Source organism: Setaria viridis, chromosome 2, assembly GCF_005286985.2.
Source record: "Setaria viridis chromosome 2, Setaria_viridis_v4.0, whole genome shotgun sequence".
In the NCBI taxonomy this organism is placed as follows: Eukaryota; Viridiplantae; Streptophyta; class Magnoliopsida; order Poales; family Poaceae; genus Setaria; species Setaria viridis.
Genome location: NC_048264.2, coordinates 10,201,487 through 10,218,876, shown reverse-complemented (window position 1 = coordinate 10,218,876; position 17,390 = coordinate 10,201,487). Strand labels below are relative to the sequence as shown.

The window sequence follows — 17,390 nt, the reverse complement described above, 5'->3', positions numbered from 1 at the left end:
CACCAGCTTTTCTCTCACCGGCGATGACCGCTCCCTATCTCTCCCTCTGCCTCCTCACCCAAACTCTTCCGCTTCCACCACAACCTCTTCCGATCCGTCACCTACATATCTGCTACGATCGCCTCAGTTGCTTGATGCTGTTGCAGCCACGATGCCACCACCACCAACCCTCTCCATCCAGCCTCGTCCACTAGCCTCCCTAGCCATCCCTCTAGAGCCTCCCATCCCAACCTAAAATCTCTGATAAGACGAAGTGCTCGCCGAAGGAGGAAGAGGTTGTGCTCAATGTACTTAGACCCTGTTTGGTTTAACTTAAAATAAGCAACTTATTTGAAATCAATCACCCTTGCTTATTGGGTTGCTTATGGGGCTGCTTATTTTTAGCAGAGTTGCTTATGGGGGCTAAAATGTGCACTCTACACCTCCTGCCCTCATTCAATGCACTCTACTCCTCTCTCTCCCCTCCCCGTCGCTAGATCCCCTTCCTCTGCGCCGGCCCGCCGCTTCCACCCCGGTTCGCCGCTCCCGCCCCGCCGCTCCCGCCCCACCGCCGCCCTGGTCACCTGCTGCTGCTCCCTGCCTGCCACCGGCCCCCGGGATCGGGCGTGTGCAGGAAAGAAGAAGCGTGGGGAGGTAAAGAGGGGTAGCAACATAAGAGGCAAATATGACAATATCCACCTCATTCGATGATCATAAGCAAGGCTATCCAAACAGCTTCAAATAAGCAACTTTAAGTTACAACTCAAACCAAACGTGCTCTTATTTTTATTTCCATGTATGACTTCTTTTTTTATAATTTTTTCTTCCAACATTGCCTCGTATTTCGAGGGCTCTCGTGAGTGTGGTAAATCGAGGTGCTCTCCATCTAAATTTCGCCATAAATGTACCCCTCGCAGTTCCACTCCACCCCCTCATTTCTGGCGGGAAGGCGAGCCCGCCACGCGCGCCCCCCCCCCCCCCCCCCCCCCCCCCCCCCCCCCCAACCGCCCCTGCCGCGCTCCACTCCCCACCAAAACCTGATCCCCGACGTCTGCTTCCTCGGCCGCACGAATCTCTTCACGCTCTCGCGGAGAAAACGTTGTCATTCAACTCCGGCCGCTTCCTTTTCCACCGGACCGGAGCGGCGAGGGACACGAGGCGTATCAAACGGAAGGGGGAAATCGGAGTTATCTTCGGAGAACCCGTCGGGGTGCGCGGCCGTCCGGTGGTTTCCGGGCTGCGTCTGGAGGTAACGCGGGGCTGATTGCCGCGGGTTCTAGAGGACATTTTGGGGGCTTTTCGTTTGGTGCGTGGAAATGCTTGGATTCAAGGTTCTTTCTTGACTAGGAGATTTTCCTTTCATTTCTGGGTGCTTGGATTGAGGAACGCAGCGGAATGGAGGTTCTTGGGGGTTTCCCCGCTACATTCTTGGCCGGTGGTTTGTCTTGCTTAAGTGGTTAGTTTAAGCGATTCTGTTGAAATCTCAGAAAATTTGGCCGGAAAATCGTGGGTGATTGCTTGATTATATGAGCTGGAGCAAGTAATAGTTGTTGGGTTTCTTACGATGCTCTGATCTTTGCTAATCTGAATTGTGGATAAGAATCGATTTCTTGGTTGCTCTGTTGATGGGAACTGTATCGTCAGCATTTTAATTGATTTTGTTTAAATCCCGTTCAGAAAATTTAGCCGGATCATGGGCTTTTTCTTGAATTGTTTCTGACAGAAATGTGGTTAATTGCCTGTTCCTTTCTGCAAAAGAATCATTTATTGGAGGTTTTTTCTTTTGGTTGGTGGGAACTGAACTGACAGTGGTTAATTTTCTAGCGTAATTGTTGTGAAGTGAATTGATCAGGCAGCTTGTATGAATCTGTTTTGATGCTTTTTTTTTCTGTTTTGGTCTTTTCTTGTTTGGTGTCAAACATTTGCTGGACAATAACTGTTCGGATGACATAATTTTCTTATATTTAGCTAGTCTGCAATTTTGCATTAATGCATAACGCCTAATCTACATTTTCAAAGGGTTTCAGATGGATGGCGATGAAGCAAAAGAATCAGCTCCGGATTTTGCATCCATAGCAGCCAGTGCTATGTGTCTTGATGTCTCTTGTGAGCATGAATCAACACAGCCAGCAAAGAAGCAGCAGAAGAGGAAGAGGGCCTCCTCTGAATTGGATATAGTGGATAAAGAATCTGCTTCTGCTGAATGGCAACAAGAAATTGATGCATTGTATAAATATTACAAGGAGGTTTCTGGTCATCATCTGAATCCAGAGGAGCTTGCGTGCTTGACAGGTGACTCGAATATAGCATGCTTGCTGGAGGAGAGCAGTCTCCCTTGTGCAAAGTTAACAGATAAAATCTACAAGAGAATGAAGTTGCAAGATGGTGTCACAGAGTCTTCAGTGCGAAACTCGGTGCTCAACATTGGTAGGAGATCTTCATATGGGATTTGTGCTATGGATGTTGATGAGCTGGAGGATGAGTCTGATTCATGCCTTTGGTGTTGGGAGGTAATAATACTATTCTTTTTCCTGTCTAGTGCAACTTCATTGAATGGCCATCCTTAAGCTTTCTTATCTATTATATGACTATGGGACAGACACTGGATTTAGCATTGTTACCCTCGCATCTGCATAGTAGTTTGAGCATTCGACGGAGAGCTCGAAAGCTAATCCATGAAAGGATTCTGTCTCTTTCAGGTTTGGTAATTTTTCTCTTCCCCCAATTTTGTCCTTAAAGTATAAAAATATATGCTGTTAATGTGGATGCATCTATAAAATAAATAAATGACATCTGAAGCATTTGATTCTAGTTTAGTGCTTGGTTCTCCTGCATGATCTCAGTTAGATTACTGCTATTAATCTGTGCTCATGATTATAGTTTTGCCATGGTTATCTGAATTTGATTGAATGAACAAACACCTCCCTCTGCACTTCTCTCTATTTTTCTAGTTTTCTCTGTTTTTCTAGTCTTTCTTCAAATCGCTGCCCACCGAGCATTCGACCTTCTTCCACCATTCCTCAAAAGAGGGTTCATCAGGCTGTGTGGCAAGAGCAGACAGACCAGCAAATTGGAGAAGGAGGAACCATAATTGTCTTGCAAAAAAAGCCATTTAAGCTTGCTTTCCATTATTTTGATGCGCTGCTTGCAGTCATATATATTAGCAGCTTTACAAATTACTCCAACCTAAGATGGAAGAAGTTGTCGTAGATGAAATGAATGTCCATTCTTTTAGGATATATGAACAAGGACCACTTAAGTTGATGGTTGGATATGCTAATGTTTTATTGGGCACTGTAATACAGGAGATTTTATATAACACACTGGACATAATTACTTCCAAAAAAAGAAAAAAATCTCTGACAGGGAAAACCAAATGTGTAGTGTATCCAGTGGTGGATATGCATCAAGTCTGCACACTATATTATTCGTCTAATGGGAAAATGTCTGTACATAGCAGAGGGGCTACAGTTTCGATTTTTGTTAACTTGGAATAATTGCTTCAAATTCATGAACAACCAGCTGCTTGATCAGTTTTACTGGTTTCCATTACTTGACAGGGGCTTTGGTCAAATGGTCAGTTCATTTATTCCAATTTTGATCATTGAGCTGACATGTACCTTATCGTGCTTGTTTGTCCTTTTTGAAGTTTATTACTTTTTAAACCTATCTTATAGTTATAGCAGTTCTTTTTTTTTTCAAAAAAGGCATCATCATGTTACTATTTTCTTTGCATGGTAGTACCCTTTTGCCCACTTTCTAACACATAAATTTCATTTATATCCATATCCTCAATTGGTGTTTGTTCAATCGTAGTTATGTTGTTGCAGTAAGCGTAGCAGTGTACTCTCAGCACTTCAGCTTTGGAACTTTGGTGAATCTTTGGAAGGCATTTGGAGGATCCTTGTTTTGCATATTTGTATTTTGCATCCTAAGTGTACCAACTACAGGGAAGAAAACAAGTTTGGATTTGTGCGAAACTAGGTTTTATATAAGAAGAGTTTCGGAAGCTACTAATTGGTTGTTGCCATCTTTTCTACTTCCTAACATTCCACATTCAATTCATAATTGTCCAAGTATCTGTCTTTGACTGTAGTTCGATGACTTGGTGCTAGTTTAACACTCTGTCACGAATTTGTGATTTAATTTTGACAGAATTTTATCATTGAAATTACTCCTGGACATTTATAGTTATTGTTCTTGCCCTACAATAGTACAACATGAGTTTTGAACATGTAGAATATGATGTTATGAATCACGGACGCTGAATGTTTTTCTCCATATTTTATCTTATAGGCAAGCTGGCTGCCAAAGACGCTCCTAATACTCATACCAACCGGAACAGTCGTTCAGTAAATGCTGTGGAAGTGCAAAATCTGGATGAGATTTGCTCTTACGTTGAGAAGTCAAAAGATAAGATTGATGCTGACATGTACTTATCTTACTTCATCAACATATTTTTAAATTGTTTAACTACTTACTGGATCTTGCTTTTACCTGTAGAACTAAAATGCAAAGCAAAACAAAAGCACAAGGGGAACAAGCTACGAGGAAAGCCGTGAAGGAACAGCAAATGATGGCGAGGCAGATCGAAAATGAGCAAAAGAAGAAAGTAAGTTCTTTTCTTAACTAAAAAAACAGTGTTGTATCTAACGTTGCAATTAATGATAAATTCTCTGGAAAAATGATAAATAAAATCTATATTGCTCATATATCTGATGGTACCATGTTCACTTCCATTGAAATAGTTCTTTGCCTAAAATAGCTTGTTGAAAATTGGATATCTAATGCTCTGATCTTCCAGATATTTGTATCTGCTGATCTTTATTCATTACCTGGTGAGTGAAGATGGTTTCAAAATTGATGGAGGTTATTTTGAAGTTGAGACTTGACTGGAAACTTGTTGGGTCTTACTGAAAGTCGATTAAAACATGCTTCTTTTTTTTCATATCTCATTAGACGTCAGAACTTTTGTTTCTATTTCTTTGTCCTTTCGTATGTGAGTCTTGGCCTCATCATATGTTGCATCTTCAGCGATCTAGTAGTGGAACTATATCTAAACAGTTTCATAGCGTCTAAAATAAAATACTAGAAGCAATGAAATGATAAAGTGAACTTCTGAAAGATTTCAACTTGTACATTACAAGTTAAAACCGTGGATAATAGCTGTAACATTGATTAACCATTGCTTTGTTGCTAGTTTTTTACCCAAAAACTGCAATTTTGGCAAGTGGGAACTTTCCAATCACAAGTATGATGCCTAGAGCATTGGGCATTTAAGTACTGTTGTCCAATCAAGATCCAAATGCTGAGCTTGGATGGGTTGCTGCCATAAAGAATACTATTGTAAAGCAATCCCTTCAATGATACTGCTGTGATGTGATAGATAGTAATAACTTCCTTAATAACTGTAGTAATACGACCCAGGTTAGATTCTAGTTTCCTATTGGGGAAGGCTGTAATAAATTAACTTGTGCTGCGTAATCATGCTTTGTCTGATATTCTAAATAACTTCTATGATATTACAGGATATGGAACTTAAGCATATGAAAGAAAAAGCTGAGAGGGAAGCAAAAGGTGTCGAGAGAGAAAATAAGCGGCTAAAGAAGCATCAGGAAGAAGTAGAGAGGGCAAAGAAGAGGAAAGAGAAGGAAGAGGCTGAGTTGAAAAGGAAGGCTGCCACTAAAAAGCAAGCAAACTTCATGGAAGGTCTATTTATAAGAAAGCCCAATAGTAACATGGAAAGTTCTGGTAATCATTATTTGGAGAAAACTATAAATTCAAAATCATCAGGAACTATTGAAGAACTTCCTGTTGCAGCTACATTAGCAATGGACTGTACATTGTCTCAAGCAAATCATTTGAGAGTGGGGGAATTCTGGGTGTAAGTTATAATTTATTGCGTCTGCATCTATTTCAAGTTTTCAGTTAATAATATATGCTAGCATAACATACAATCAGATTTCTATTTGGCAGTGAATCCTATGAAACATTTTTTAATGTTAACCACAAAGGATACCATACAATCAGGTTGCAAGCCTGTATGCTCAATCAATATGAACATTTTTCCCCCCACATTTTCATTATATTCTAGTTAAAAAAAGGTTAAAATGCCAGTCATGATTGGAATGATGTATTGATGCATTTATTGGGAAAGCAGACAGATCACCTGATGATCATTATAGATTGCCAAGTTTATTGTGACTTTACAATGCAGGGAACATGTTTCTAGATGGAGAAAACTCTCTCAACATAACAGATTGCACCATTGGGGTGTTAGGAGAAGTCCTAAGGTTCAGTTGTTTCTTGAGCTAAAGCTACAGAAGTCCTCTGCAACTGCACCTTCTGATAATATGCCAATTCCAATAAAAGAACAGTCATCTCAGGAGAGCACAGGAAGCATTGATTTCAGCAAACTTCTTGATGAACTGAAAATATCATCTCATGGGAAGAATATCCATTCTAGAACTGTTCAGAATAGCATATCATCTTCAGCTTTTTTGGTCAAGAAGCTTTTGCTGTTTGATAGAAGCTTTAGGCCAGCATATTACGGTACCTGGAGAAAGAAGAGGTATGCTCCAGATATTATGTATGATTACACAGATTTCTCTATATCGATTTTTCATCTTTTTATTTTAATTAACAAAATCTGTTTAGAGAATAGCATAGTTGAATTCAACTGGTGGTTTTTCATTCATGTCATGCATAAAGACAGCATTTCATATAAAATCGTTTTTTCTACAGTTCTACAGTTAGTGGAAGGCAACCCTTTCAGAGGGACCCAGAACTCAATTACGATGTTGAGAGTGATGAAGAATGGGAAGAGGTATTCTCTCTTTTCCCTTTTTGTCTGCTGTGGAGAAGAATTCTCAGTGTATATAGTCATGATACAGGAGGATTCTGGTGAAAGACTATCTGATTTTGAGGAAGATGATGAGACTATGAATGAACGTGATTACGTGATTAATGTGGAAGAGGAAACTGAGAACAGTTTTGTAGTGCCTGATGGTGATCTTTCAGGGGATGAGGTAGCTTTCTTAAAACCACCTCTCTAACCTTCTGAACGTGTCAATTTCAACTTTCTGTTGCATGCTGCATTTTTACATGTTTTGATAGATGGGCAACATTCTAGGGATATATGTATTGCTAATAGGGCCCCGTAGTTATAGAAAATAAAAAGATGATTGAAAACCTGGGTCATTATTTGAGCAGAAATTGTAGTAATGTGAAAAACCTGTTGTTCTTTATTCCTTCATTGCATGATTACTTCTTCAGAGCCTTCGTTTCTTTTATGTAGGGAATGCAATATGAGCCTGTATCTGTCAAATATGATGAATCCTGCAGCATGCTGAGCAACCCTGGGGTTACAGATGAGCAGAGATTTCTTCATAGAGCCACAGAAGATGCTCTCAAGATAGACATGCCTTTAGTCATATCCAACCTAGATCATAGGAAACTTGACCTGAAGAAAGCTGAAGGTATCACTGCAGAGAAAGTCTGTTTGCAAGCTCTTTGTATGAAGAAATACCCCAGCGGCCCTATCATTGATGTGCCTGTGGTTGCTAAAGTGACAATAGAAGATCAAGAATTTCGCCAATCAAACAAAAAGAGCCCTAGAACACCTGTACCATCCAAATCCATTTCAGAGTCAGACATGCCTGAATTTGTAAGTTTCTGGAAGACATTTAGATGGCACTATTCTCTGCAGTAAAGTAAGATTTCCTGTTAAATCATGTTGTTATGCAGGCCAAACTAGTTACATCATGCTCTCATGGGATGGGCAAATTGGTGGACTTATTACATGAGAGATTTCCATGTGTCTCTAAGTTGCAACTGAAGAACAAAGTTCGGGAGATAGCTGACTTTACCCATAATCGCTGGCAGGTATTTTGCTTTTTTACGCTAATATTCCCTGAACCTTTGTAGCTATATTTACTTCATGTGAGATAAGAGTACCATTTTGAACAGGTTAAGAAGGATATCTTGGATATGTACAGTGTATGTCTTTCTCCAGGTACTCAAGTTATGCTTTACGTTTGATACTAGATTTTGCGAGTGATACTTTTTCTGCTTTAGAAACGTGATATAGTGTTGCTATGAAACAATTTAGATATCTCATCTATCAACCACCCGCCCAAGTATGGTTGATGTGGTGTTTAAATCAAGCTTTGACACGAGTGATACGAATCACATCTGTTAATTGGTAAAAGTGTTTAACCCTTGCCGCCAAAATTAGCTCTTGTTTTACCCAGCACTGTCACATGCCGTGTTCTCTGCAGTGATACAATTATGCCATGATTTCTGTTACAGATAAAGTTGCAAGCCCGAAATGTGCAGCGCCACACTCCTCCCAACACTGCCTGCCGCCCGATGAGCCGGGCAAGTCAGGGGAATCTTCTCCCTGTTCCGCCCTGAAATCAGAAGTGAGCAAACAACAAATCGGTGCCGAAGGGGTATCCAATAACTGATAATTGAGGTCCCTGCGCGCCGCATCTTGATCCTTGATAATTGAGGTTCGGGCCGTAAGCAAGACTCGGTGTAGCACCGCGCATGTATATTTGCTTGTTAGGTCATACAAAGTGTATCTAGATATGTAGGTTCAGTGTACAGAATCTCCATATACTAGCAAGTAGGTGCTCTAACCTGTGGTGTGTTGCTGAAGCAGTCTGGGATTTCTCTCAGTAATGGTTTGCTCTGTACCACACCCATGTGAATCCAAACTGGTTCCTGGTGTTTCACTCTCAATATAATTTTTTTAAGAGGACAACTGGTTCCTGGTTAACCATATTCAAGTGTCGCTATTGGTGTCACTATGACACGTGTTCCTCGCGCCATTGGCGTCACTATTGGTGCTGACGCCCCACCTGTCATTGGCGTACCTCCACGGCATTTTAGGCGGCCAATGTGCCCAGTGCCCACCCACCCAACGCCAGAGCAAGCAGCAAAGGCACGCAATAATGGCGGGAGACAAAAGGCAGCAGCAGCCGCAGCAGGAAGCCTCAGCCTCAGCCCATCCCCTCCACGTCGTGGTGTTCCCATGGCTGGCGTTCGGCCACCTCATCCCGTTCCTGGAGCTCTCCAAGCGGCTGGCGGCGCGGGGCCACTTCATAACCTTCGTCACCACGCCGGCGAACGCCGCCAGGCTGCCGACCGGCCTGTCCGACGCCCGCGTCCGCATCGTGGAGCTGGCGCTGCCGCGCGTGGACGGGCTGCCGGAGGGCGCAGAGTCGACGGCCGACCTGCCGCCGGAGAAAGTCGAGCTCCTCAAGGCCGCCTTCGACGGCCTCGCCGCGCCCTTCGACGACCTGCTCGCCGCCGCCTGCTGCGCCGGCGGCCGGGAGCAGGCGGCGGAGGGGTTCGGGAGGAGGCCGGACTGGATCGTGCTCGACTTCGCGCACTACTGGCTCTGCCCCATCGCCGAGAAACACCAGGTGAGACTGAGCCGCAAGTGTGTACGTATTTGCATCAATGTTAAAAGAATCAGCGTGAATTTTGTTTTTGTTTTTTTGGCGAAACATTGTTCAGAATCTACCCGGATCCAAATGACAACAGCTTGAAGAAGATTCGTCAAAAATACTTGTACAATCCATTTAGTTGGAGTACCATATACAGTGGCTGCTGTAAGTGTACAAATAGTCATCAAAAGTACTAATGCAATCGGTTTAATTTAGATAGTATATTGACCACATTTGGGAACACCTCCTATAGGACAGTGGTATGAGAACTGAAAAACTGCATAGTGTACTCCCTCCGTTACATCCCTCCGTTTCAAAATATAGATTGTTTTGATTTTTCTAGATATATAGATTTATTATGCATCTAAATATATGGTTATATCTAGATACATAGCAAAATCTACGTATCTACAAAATTAAAATGACTTGCATTTTGAAACGGAGAGAGCAGCTTTTTGGTTCGGTATGCACTGTTGCCAGCAATGTTTACAGTGGTGGTTGGGAGGTCCAGGCTTGGAATGCAAATGCTTTAGGAATGTGAGGCAATTTGCAGAGGATGGCTGGTGGTTCATGGGGACATTGGGAGCGACAAAAAGGGACCAGCTGGTACAATGGTTGGCGTTGGTGGTACCGGGAGTCATGAACTGGATCTGGTTTTGTTCCCGCCACTAATGATGGGAGACAAGTAAGCACGGTGTCATACGCAATAATAGCGCGCACACTATTAAAAGTAATTGCAAAAAAACTGAAAAGCAATTTGTGGTAGGTTAGGGCCTTTTGATACAAATTCCTAAAGTTTAGGATTCAGAAATTGGTAGTCCTAAATTAGAGAGGGTTGTTTGGATGGAATCCTAATCTTTAGGATGTTAAGAGGGAAAATGACTTTTTTACCCCTAATTACTCCTCTAAATGCCCCTGCACTGTTCACGTCATTAAATGCTTGGGAGGGCAACAGGGGTAAAGGGGGGTTTGGGGACCACTTTTAGGAGAAAAAGGACCCATTAGGATGCCTTGGCCCTCCTAATGAAAATAACCCTCCTAAAGTTCATGAGTGCACTTTTAGAATTTATGTTTGGATGCACAAGTCCTAAAAGTGGAGTCGTAATCTTTAGGAGTGTGTATCCAAATAGACCGCAAATGATCTTTGTACCGCGGGATTTGGCTTCGGACTTTGGAGTGTACCAAAACTCTATCGGTATAAATATCAAAATAATTTCCAATCATAGCATGTTTTGAAAGAAAATCCAACCTTGAGAAAATGAAGCACCCAGTTGAAACTTCTCATTATGATTTCAACAATAAATATTACATGCTTTTTTTATTTCAGCTGTGATTGAAAAACCCTAGTCCCTTACGTCACAAATAAGCAATGTTTTGTAGCTGTTTAATTAATTTAATTCAATTATTCAAACTTTAGTTACAAAAATTACTTTTTTTAGTTTGCGTATTTGAAAATGACACGAGTAGATTCATATTGAATTGTAGCATACGAATACATTTTCCCTATGTTTCATTACTGCTCCCTTCGTCCCAAATTACTATTTGTTTTGAATTTTTCACGTACATAACTTCTACTACATATCTAGATATACATACATATGAACTAGAAAAATATATGTATATAAAAAGACAAAACGAATAATAATTTGAGACGGAGGAAATAATATGCAAAAAAAGTGTTTAGACCATGTGTCATTTAGCTTATATTTTACTGATGCCATAATATTTCGCACATCCATGTTCCATTCATATAATATTACGAATTAATTTCAGGTTCCCTGCGCGATGTTCTTCATCTTCACGGCCACCAGCATCGCGTACGCCGGCTCACGCCGACAGAACGCCAGCCACCCCCGCGTCACCGTCGACGACTTCATGCCGATGCCGCGGTGGTTCCCCTCCCCACAGTCCCTGGCCTTCCGCCGCCATGAGGCCGCGTGGATGGCCGCTGCGTTCCGGCCCAACGCGTCCGGCGTCTCCGACTTCGAGCGCATCTGGAGGACCGAGGAGCGCTGCCGCATTCTCGTCTTCCGCAGCTGCCCGGAGGTCGAGCCCCCTCAGCTCCGCGTGTTCCCCCTACTCGCCGAGCTCTTCGGCAAGCCCGTCGTCCCCACTGGCCTCCTGCTACCGGAGGACGCGCGCGACGGCGGTGGCCATGGTGATGACGGCCCTGAGGTGGCGCGGCCTAGTGCGCTGCAGTGGCTCGACGGGCAGCCGCCGCGGAGCGTCCTGTACGTCGCGCTTGGCAGCGAGGCGCCGGTGACGGCGGCGAGCGTGCATGAGCTCGCCCTGGGGCTCGAGCTCTCCGGCGCGCGCTTCCTGTGGGCGCTCCGCCAGCCGCCGAGCGCCGCCGGCGAGCAGCCATTGCTGCCGGAGGGGTTCGAGCAGCGAGTGGCCGGGCGCGGGTTGGTGATCGCCGGGTGGGTGCCGCAGGTGCGGGTGCTGGCGCACGCCGCCGTCGGCGCCTTCCTGACGCACTGCGGGTGGGGCTCCGTCACCGAGAGCTTCCGGTTCGGGCACCCGCTGGTGATGCTCCCGTTCGTCACCGACCAGGGGCTCATCGCGCGGATGATGGTGGAGAGGGGCGTCGGCGTGGAGGTGGCGCGGCGCGACGACGACGGCGAGGCGTTCGTCCGGGAGGACGTCGCCGCGGCGGTGAGGCGCGTGATGGTGGAGGAGGAAGGGAAGGAGCTCGCGCTCAACGCGAGGAGGCTGCGGGAGGTTGTCGTCGGCGACGACGGCGGCCGGCAGGAGCGGTACGTCGACGAGCTCGTGGACTGCATGCAGCGGCACAGCTTCACCGAGGTGCTTTGAGGAATTGAGGCTATGTATGGGTTCGACGACTTTTATGTAAAATGCGTATACGATCGCATGGACATTTGTTGAAGGACCGAGTGGGCGATTAGAGGATGGGTAAATGATAGCCTTTGAAATTCTCTCCAACAATAAAGTTTATATCCTGATTACTAATCCAAACATACTTTGTATCAAATCACTAAGATGACATAAGTCAAGTTATCACCTCAGGAATGATTCCTGAGACGCTCACAACGAAGCGGAAGCGAAGCAAAATGAGATTCTGAAAAGCTAAACCCACTACTAAATCGCAACTTGACTAATCAGTCAAAGATTAGTCAAAGAGTACTTGGCTAAGCATGCAAATATTAGCAAGTGGAAGTACTGATTAAGTAGCTAAGCAAAGATGTAGTGATTAACTAACAATTGCATAGGTTAAAGGGCTTAAAAAAACTCACCTTGATGGGCTCCTGCTTGAGTTGCAGCTGGGCTGCGTTGCTTGGAGCGAGCCTGGTCGCCTTGCTGGGCTGGTCAAGCAGCCTGGGCCGCAAGGTGCGAGCCAGCCAGGCCGCCGTCTCCTGCGCCTGGGTGGGCCGCTGGCCACCCGCTCAGGCAGGCCTTGCCGGCCTGGCTCGTCTCCAGCCTCGGCGGCCGCCTGCGGCCTCCTCCGCTGGGCTGCTTGGCCACCAGCCTGAGCTGGCCTGCGTCGGATAGCAGGTCCCCGCGACGCTGCTAACCTGCCTGGTTCCGGGATTCCTATATAGTTTCCGGAAGCCCGTTAACTATTGGGCTTCCAGTGTTTAAGATTGGTGTGGTGATTCTCATCCGTCAGATGCGCTTCCTCGTCAGTCGGCACCAGGTTTCAGTCCGCCACTTCGTTCCTGTGCTCGCACGCACCGCTGTCAACCTAGGATGGATATGGATGTCTGAAAATTCGAATTATCCAAATTCGTATCCGCTAAAACTACCAGATATCGGTATTCGTATTCGTTTTTAATGTGGATGTCAAATGGATGTATCTGGATTCGATTTACAGTGTTTTTCTCTATCTAGTTTCAGATTCGTATTCGACAAAAATATGAAATATCCGACACTATCCGTATCTGCAAGGAATAAAGTACCTAATGAAACCATCTAAAACTTATTTATATTACTAAATACTAATTACAAATGGTGTTAATTTTAATATTAATAAAACAATTATTTACACCATTTAAACTATTAAAAAATTATCTATATGACAAATGACTAATTATGTTAACCTAATATTACTAGTGATACATAATGATAAAGTTTAATTAATTTTTATATGACTAATCATATTAATTTTAAATACATTATATTATTTATGAAATGAATAGATCATATTTAAATGTATTAATGAACTTATTTTTATTATTAAATGATATATATTTATAAAAATAATTAATTTTATATTTATTTTGATATATTCAATTATTTAGTAATAAATATGTTATTTTCATTAAGATATCTATTATGTACTATGCTCATAATTTACTCCCTACTTGTAACATGATTTTTGATCAATTATAAAACCATCGATAAAAGGAAAATTGATACTCGTTAGGACGCTATGTTATAAGTTGAGCAAGTATCCAAATACGAATTCAAATTCGAACTATTTGTTTTGTATTCGTATTTGCTAATATTCGTACTCGTATTCAAATTCGAATTAAAATGTGGTAAATAGTGCTATCCGAATTTGATTCCACGCGTATCCGATCCGAATCCATCCCTAGCTGTCACCCACACGCACGTCGACGTCCAAAGCCACCCCAACTTACCCCCTGCCACTGTCCGCGCCCGCCGGCACCCCCGCAGGCGCCGCTTTCGGCAAGGATGCCTCCACGCATGCCACCGTCTGGGAGAGGGTGCCACCAGGCCGACCGTCCTGCGTCGTCACTGCTGCTGGATGCCGCGGGTGCTCCTGCTGCTGCGCGCCATCGCCGTCACAGGAGCTGGAGCCGCCCGCCGCCACCGTCGCTAGAGAAAAGATGGCGATCTATTTTTTTTTCCAAAATGTCGATCTAGTATTTTACAAATTTTGAATCAATCTGCTAAAAGTGTTGAAATAGATTTGAAAAAATATTGAAGATATTATTTTTTAAATGTTGATCTAGCTTTTCAAAATTGTGGAATCCTACTGAGAAAATGTTGAAATCTTATCTTTTGAAAGGTTGAATCCAGGGAAAATGTTGAAATCTTATCTTTTGAAAGGTTGAATCCAGGGAAAATGTTGGAATCTTATCTTCTGAATCCATTAAAGCCCCCCCCCCCGCATCCGCAGTGAGTCTCGCGCGTGCCAGCCTGCTCTGCGCGACTCCTTGTCGCAACGTGCTACACCGATTGAATCAAAACGTACAGGAGCCGCACGCCGTACTAGTCGATAAAGAACAGGTCCAACTTCAAACAAAAAGTACTCCCTCGAACCACAACGAATTGAGATGAAACTTGAGCCAAAGAAGCACATTAGCCACTAGCATAATCATGCACATATGAAATATGGACTCAACCGGAAAAGTCTCAAATAATCCAATCAATCACTCATCACAAATAGACTAAGGTACATCTGAACTTGGTCTCTCATTCATGTTGGTTTTTTTTACCTTTACTGTGATTCAGCAAAGACTGTTTAGTGACACCACCCACCAGAGCTGTCTCCTCGGTTGCACTGCATTTTGTTGTCCCCGTGCATTCCGACGAACTGTGTGCACAGAACACGCTGAAAGAGTAGGCCTCCAAAGCTGCGCTCTTGCATGACACTGCACCTGGGGAGTAGAAGAGGGATCAAGTTTTTGAGAAGCACATCTGCGCAATAGCTTGCTACGCACCACTACTTCCTGAGACGCATCTGCATGGCATCACCTTTGATCGACTATACCAAACAAGCTCGATATGTCGAGTAACAGCGCATCTGGCACCCCCAGCACTGGCCCTGCTGTAGGGTACTCTCTCATGAACTTACTACTGAACTTACTAGTTCATTATTTACTTCTTGTTGTAGCCATTGCATGCTTTATGTTCGTTGCTATAGACACAATGGATCGTGCTCTTGTTTTTGCTATCATGTATGCCATGTCTTATTTAATATTTCGAATTAAAATTAATTGTAAAATGCCTCTTTTCCAACGCAATGTTTCTTGAAGACTACAGTTGTGTTTTCTGTACAAATACAAATGATGAAGACATAGAATACCTCTTCCTCCATTGTCAATTCGCCTCTGCATGTTGGAACTTAATTGGTTTGAACAATATGATCTTTAACCATCAACTTTTTTCGGTGGAGGCCGTAATAGCAGTCTTTATCAAAGAGTTTCTGTTGGTTATCCATAGGGCAAAAAAAAGAAATATCTCCCTAGAATTCAGGAACGATTACAATATCTGTTATAATGTTCTCTTTCTTTGATCTTTTTGTTCCTGTAAAATACTTTATTTAATGTTTTAATATATAACCAGTAGGGTCACACCCCTCCTATTACATAAAAAAGAATGGCAAAATTGGATATCTACCATTAAATCAAAAGATTGAACTATTGAAATATACTATTAAAAGATAACACTTCTTGGATGTTTACCATTTTCTGTTATCTCCAAGTTAACTGTGACCATTGTACCCTTCACAAAGCCATCTGTTCGCCTCCTCCCCATCCCAAACCAGCAAACTAGGTTAAAATGACAAGAAATTGCAGCGATTTGATAGAGAGGAGAAAGGTTATTACCCTTCAGGAACGTCTGCAGGATCCATATGCCTCGATTCCGGGTCGATTTCTAGGCACTACAAGAGAGGAGAAAACCCTAGGGTTCAGAACAGCAATGGAGGAGGAAGAGGAGGAAGGAGGCACATACTGTGGAGGGGAGGGTGGAGGAGGCCGCCGTCGCCTGGGAGTGGGAGATGCACGGGCGAGCCGCGCCGCCGGTCGCCTGCTCCTGCTCGTTTCGTGCGGACGAGGCTTCCGCGTGTGGGGCGTCGGGGATTCTGGGCCCAAAACAAGCGCACTTGAGGAATTGGCCCGAGGGGTAAAATTGGAAGCCAGCAATTGTGATCAGCAAAAGAAAAAAAAAACCGTAAAACGAGCGAACGAACGACGAAAGTGAACGGAGTGGTACATACCTCTAACGTGTAACCTTTTGATGGTAAAAATCTAAGGGTAGTTCTTTTGATGGTAAATAGCCACACATTGGTTCTTTTGATGGTAGATATCCAATTTTGCCAAAAAGAATCTATTTATCTTAGCTTGTTTACTACTCCCTCCGTTTATAAGTGTGATGTGACATGGTATGATCTCCCAAATTACACTTTGATCATTACTTTATCTTATATTATATTGCTTATGGTTCTAAACTTATAATCATTGAAGAGTACATTTAATTACAAATCCAACCAATTCAAGTTTACATCATAAAAATAAAAAATTATTAGTTAAATTATTGGTCAAATATAACAAAGTTTGAATCTTGATGCGCGTACGCCTTATAAAGATAAACGGAGGGAGTACAGTATACCATAGTTTTGATTCCACGTCACTTTATTAGGAAATCATAAGCACTATTGTTTTTATGGGTTAACGGAAAAAAAAAGTGATATACTAGTGGCAAGTTATTGCGCCAATGCGGTAAGAAACATCCGTGGAGAAGCAATGGGACTGTACGATCTCATTGTCCAGAAGGTCAAAGCAAGAGCCGCACGGTCTTTAACCAGCTCCGAGCAGTCCATGAACTAAGGGCGTGTTTGGTTCCTCTGACTTATTTTTAGCACCCGTCACATCGAATGTTTAGATACTAATTAGGAGTATTAAATGTAGACTATTTACAAAACCTATTACATAAGTGGAGGCTAAACGACGAGACGAATCTATTAAACCTAATTAGTCCATGATTTGATAATGTGTTGCTACAGTAAACATTTGCTAATGATGGATTAATTAGGTTTAATAGATTCGTCTCGTCGTTTAGCCTCCACTTATGTAATGAGTTTTATAAATAGTCTACATTTAATACTCCTAATTAGTATCTAAACATTTGATGTGACACGTGCTAAAAATAAGCAAAGGGAACCGAGTAGTTCACATGCCTTTGCAATAGGGACAGAATTCGGATCCGATCCACGTGGAATTGGATCTGGATAGCACTTTTTGCCAA

At 43.1% G+C, this 17,390-nt stretch overlaps 2 protein-coding genes and 1 long non-coding RNA gene across 5 annotated transcripts; 2 read left to right on the top strand and 1 right to left on the bottom strand.

Annotated features, from left to right (window-relative positions):
- The first annotated feature begins 1,034 nt into the window (after nucleotides 1–1,034).
- On the top strand, nucleotides 1,035–8,746 carry LOC117845761 (chromatin assembly factor 1 subunit FSM). Of its 3 annotated transcripts, XR_011897578.1 has the most exons (14): nucleotides 1,037–1,228; nucleotides 1,999–2,489; nucleotides 2,579–2,678; nucleotides 4,276–4,411; nucleotides 4,483–4,591; nucleotides 5,508–5,863; nucleotides 6,197–6,550; nucleotides 6,724–6,805; nucleotides 6,873–7,007; nucleotides 7,277–7,645; nucleotides 7,726–7,863; nucleotides 7,948–7,993; nucleotides 8,090–8,182; nucleotides 8,290–8,427. XR_011897578.1 is itself a non-coding variant. In XM_072292094.1 (13 exons), exons 2-13 carry the CDS (start codon nucleotides 2,007–2,009, stop codon nucleotides 8,445–8,447), a joined length of 2,466 nt encoding a protein of 821 aa, XP_072148195.1. In that variant the 5' UTR covers nucleotides 1,035–1,228; the 3' UTR covers nucleotides 8,448–8,746. The 3 variants fall into 3 exon arrangements, 2 of the variants coding, with proteins under 2 accessions (XP_072148195.1, XP_034582717.1); XM_072292094.1 differs by lacking the exon at nucleotides 8,090–8,182 and having other exon boundaries at nucleotides 1,035–1,228; nucleotides 2,007–2,489; nucleotides 8,290–8,746; XM_034726826.2 differs by lacking the exon at nucleotides 8,090–8,182 and having other exon boundaries at nucleotides 8,290–8,746.
- A 138-nt stretch (nucleotides 8,747–8,884) lies between these two features.
- Nucleotides 8,885–12,410, top strand: LOC117845762 (UDP-glycosyltransferase 91C1). Its single transcript, XM_034726828.2, has 2 exons — nucleotides 8,885–9,410; nucleotides 11,208–12,410. The coding sequence occupies exons 1-2, from the start codon at nucleotides 8,937–8,939 to the stop codon at nucleotides 12,246–12,248; spliced, it is 1,515 nt and encodes a 504-aa protein (XP_034582719.1). The 5' UTR covers nucleotides 8,885–8,936; the 3' UTR covers nucleotides 12,249–12,410.
- A 2,292-nt stretch (nucleotides 12,411–14,702) lies between these two features.
- LOC117845840 (uncharacterized) lies at nucleotides 14,703–16,532 on the bottom strand. The gene is made up of 3 exons (XR_004638162.2): nucleotides 16,098–16,532; nucleotides 15,827–16,026; nucleotides 14,703–15,019 (listed from the first exon to the last, which is right to left on the bottom strand). It is a non-coding gene; the product is annotated as an uncharacterized lncRNA (long non-coding RNA).
- Nucleotides 16,533–17,390: the final 858 nt, after the last annotated feature.

What these genes read in the sequence shown, in the direction of transcription:
- LOC117845761 (XM_072292094.1), top strand. Translation starts at nt 2,007, where the DNA reads ATGGATGGCGATGAAGCAAAAGAATCAGCTCCGGATTTTGCATCCATA. An exon ending in CATGCCTTTGGTGTTGGGAG is followed by an intron (nt 2,490 to 2,578) that starts GTAATAATACTA and finishes ACTATGGGACAG; the next exon opens with ACACTGGATTTAGCATTGTT. An exon ending in AAGGATTCTGTCTCTTTCAG is followed by an intron (nt 2,679 to 4,275) that starts GTTTGGTAATTT and finishes TTTATCTTATAG; the next exon opens with GCAAGCTGGCTGCCAAAGAC.
- LOC117845762 (XM_034726828.2), top strand. Translation starts at nt 8,937, where the DNA reads ATGGCGGGAGACAAAAGGCAGCAGCAGCCGCAGCAGGAAGCCTCAGCC. An exon ending in CCATCGCCGAGAAACACCAG is followed by an intron (nt 9,411 to 11,207) that starts GTGAGACTGAGC and finishes AATTAATTTCAG; the next exon opens with GTTCCCTGCGCGATGTTCTT.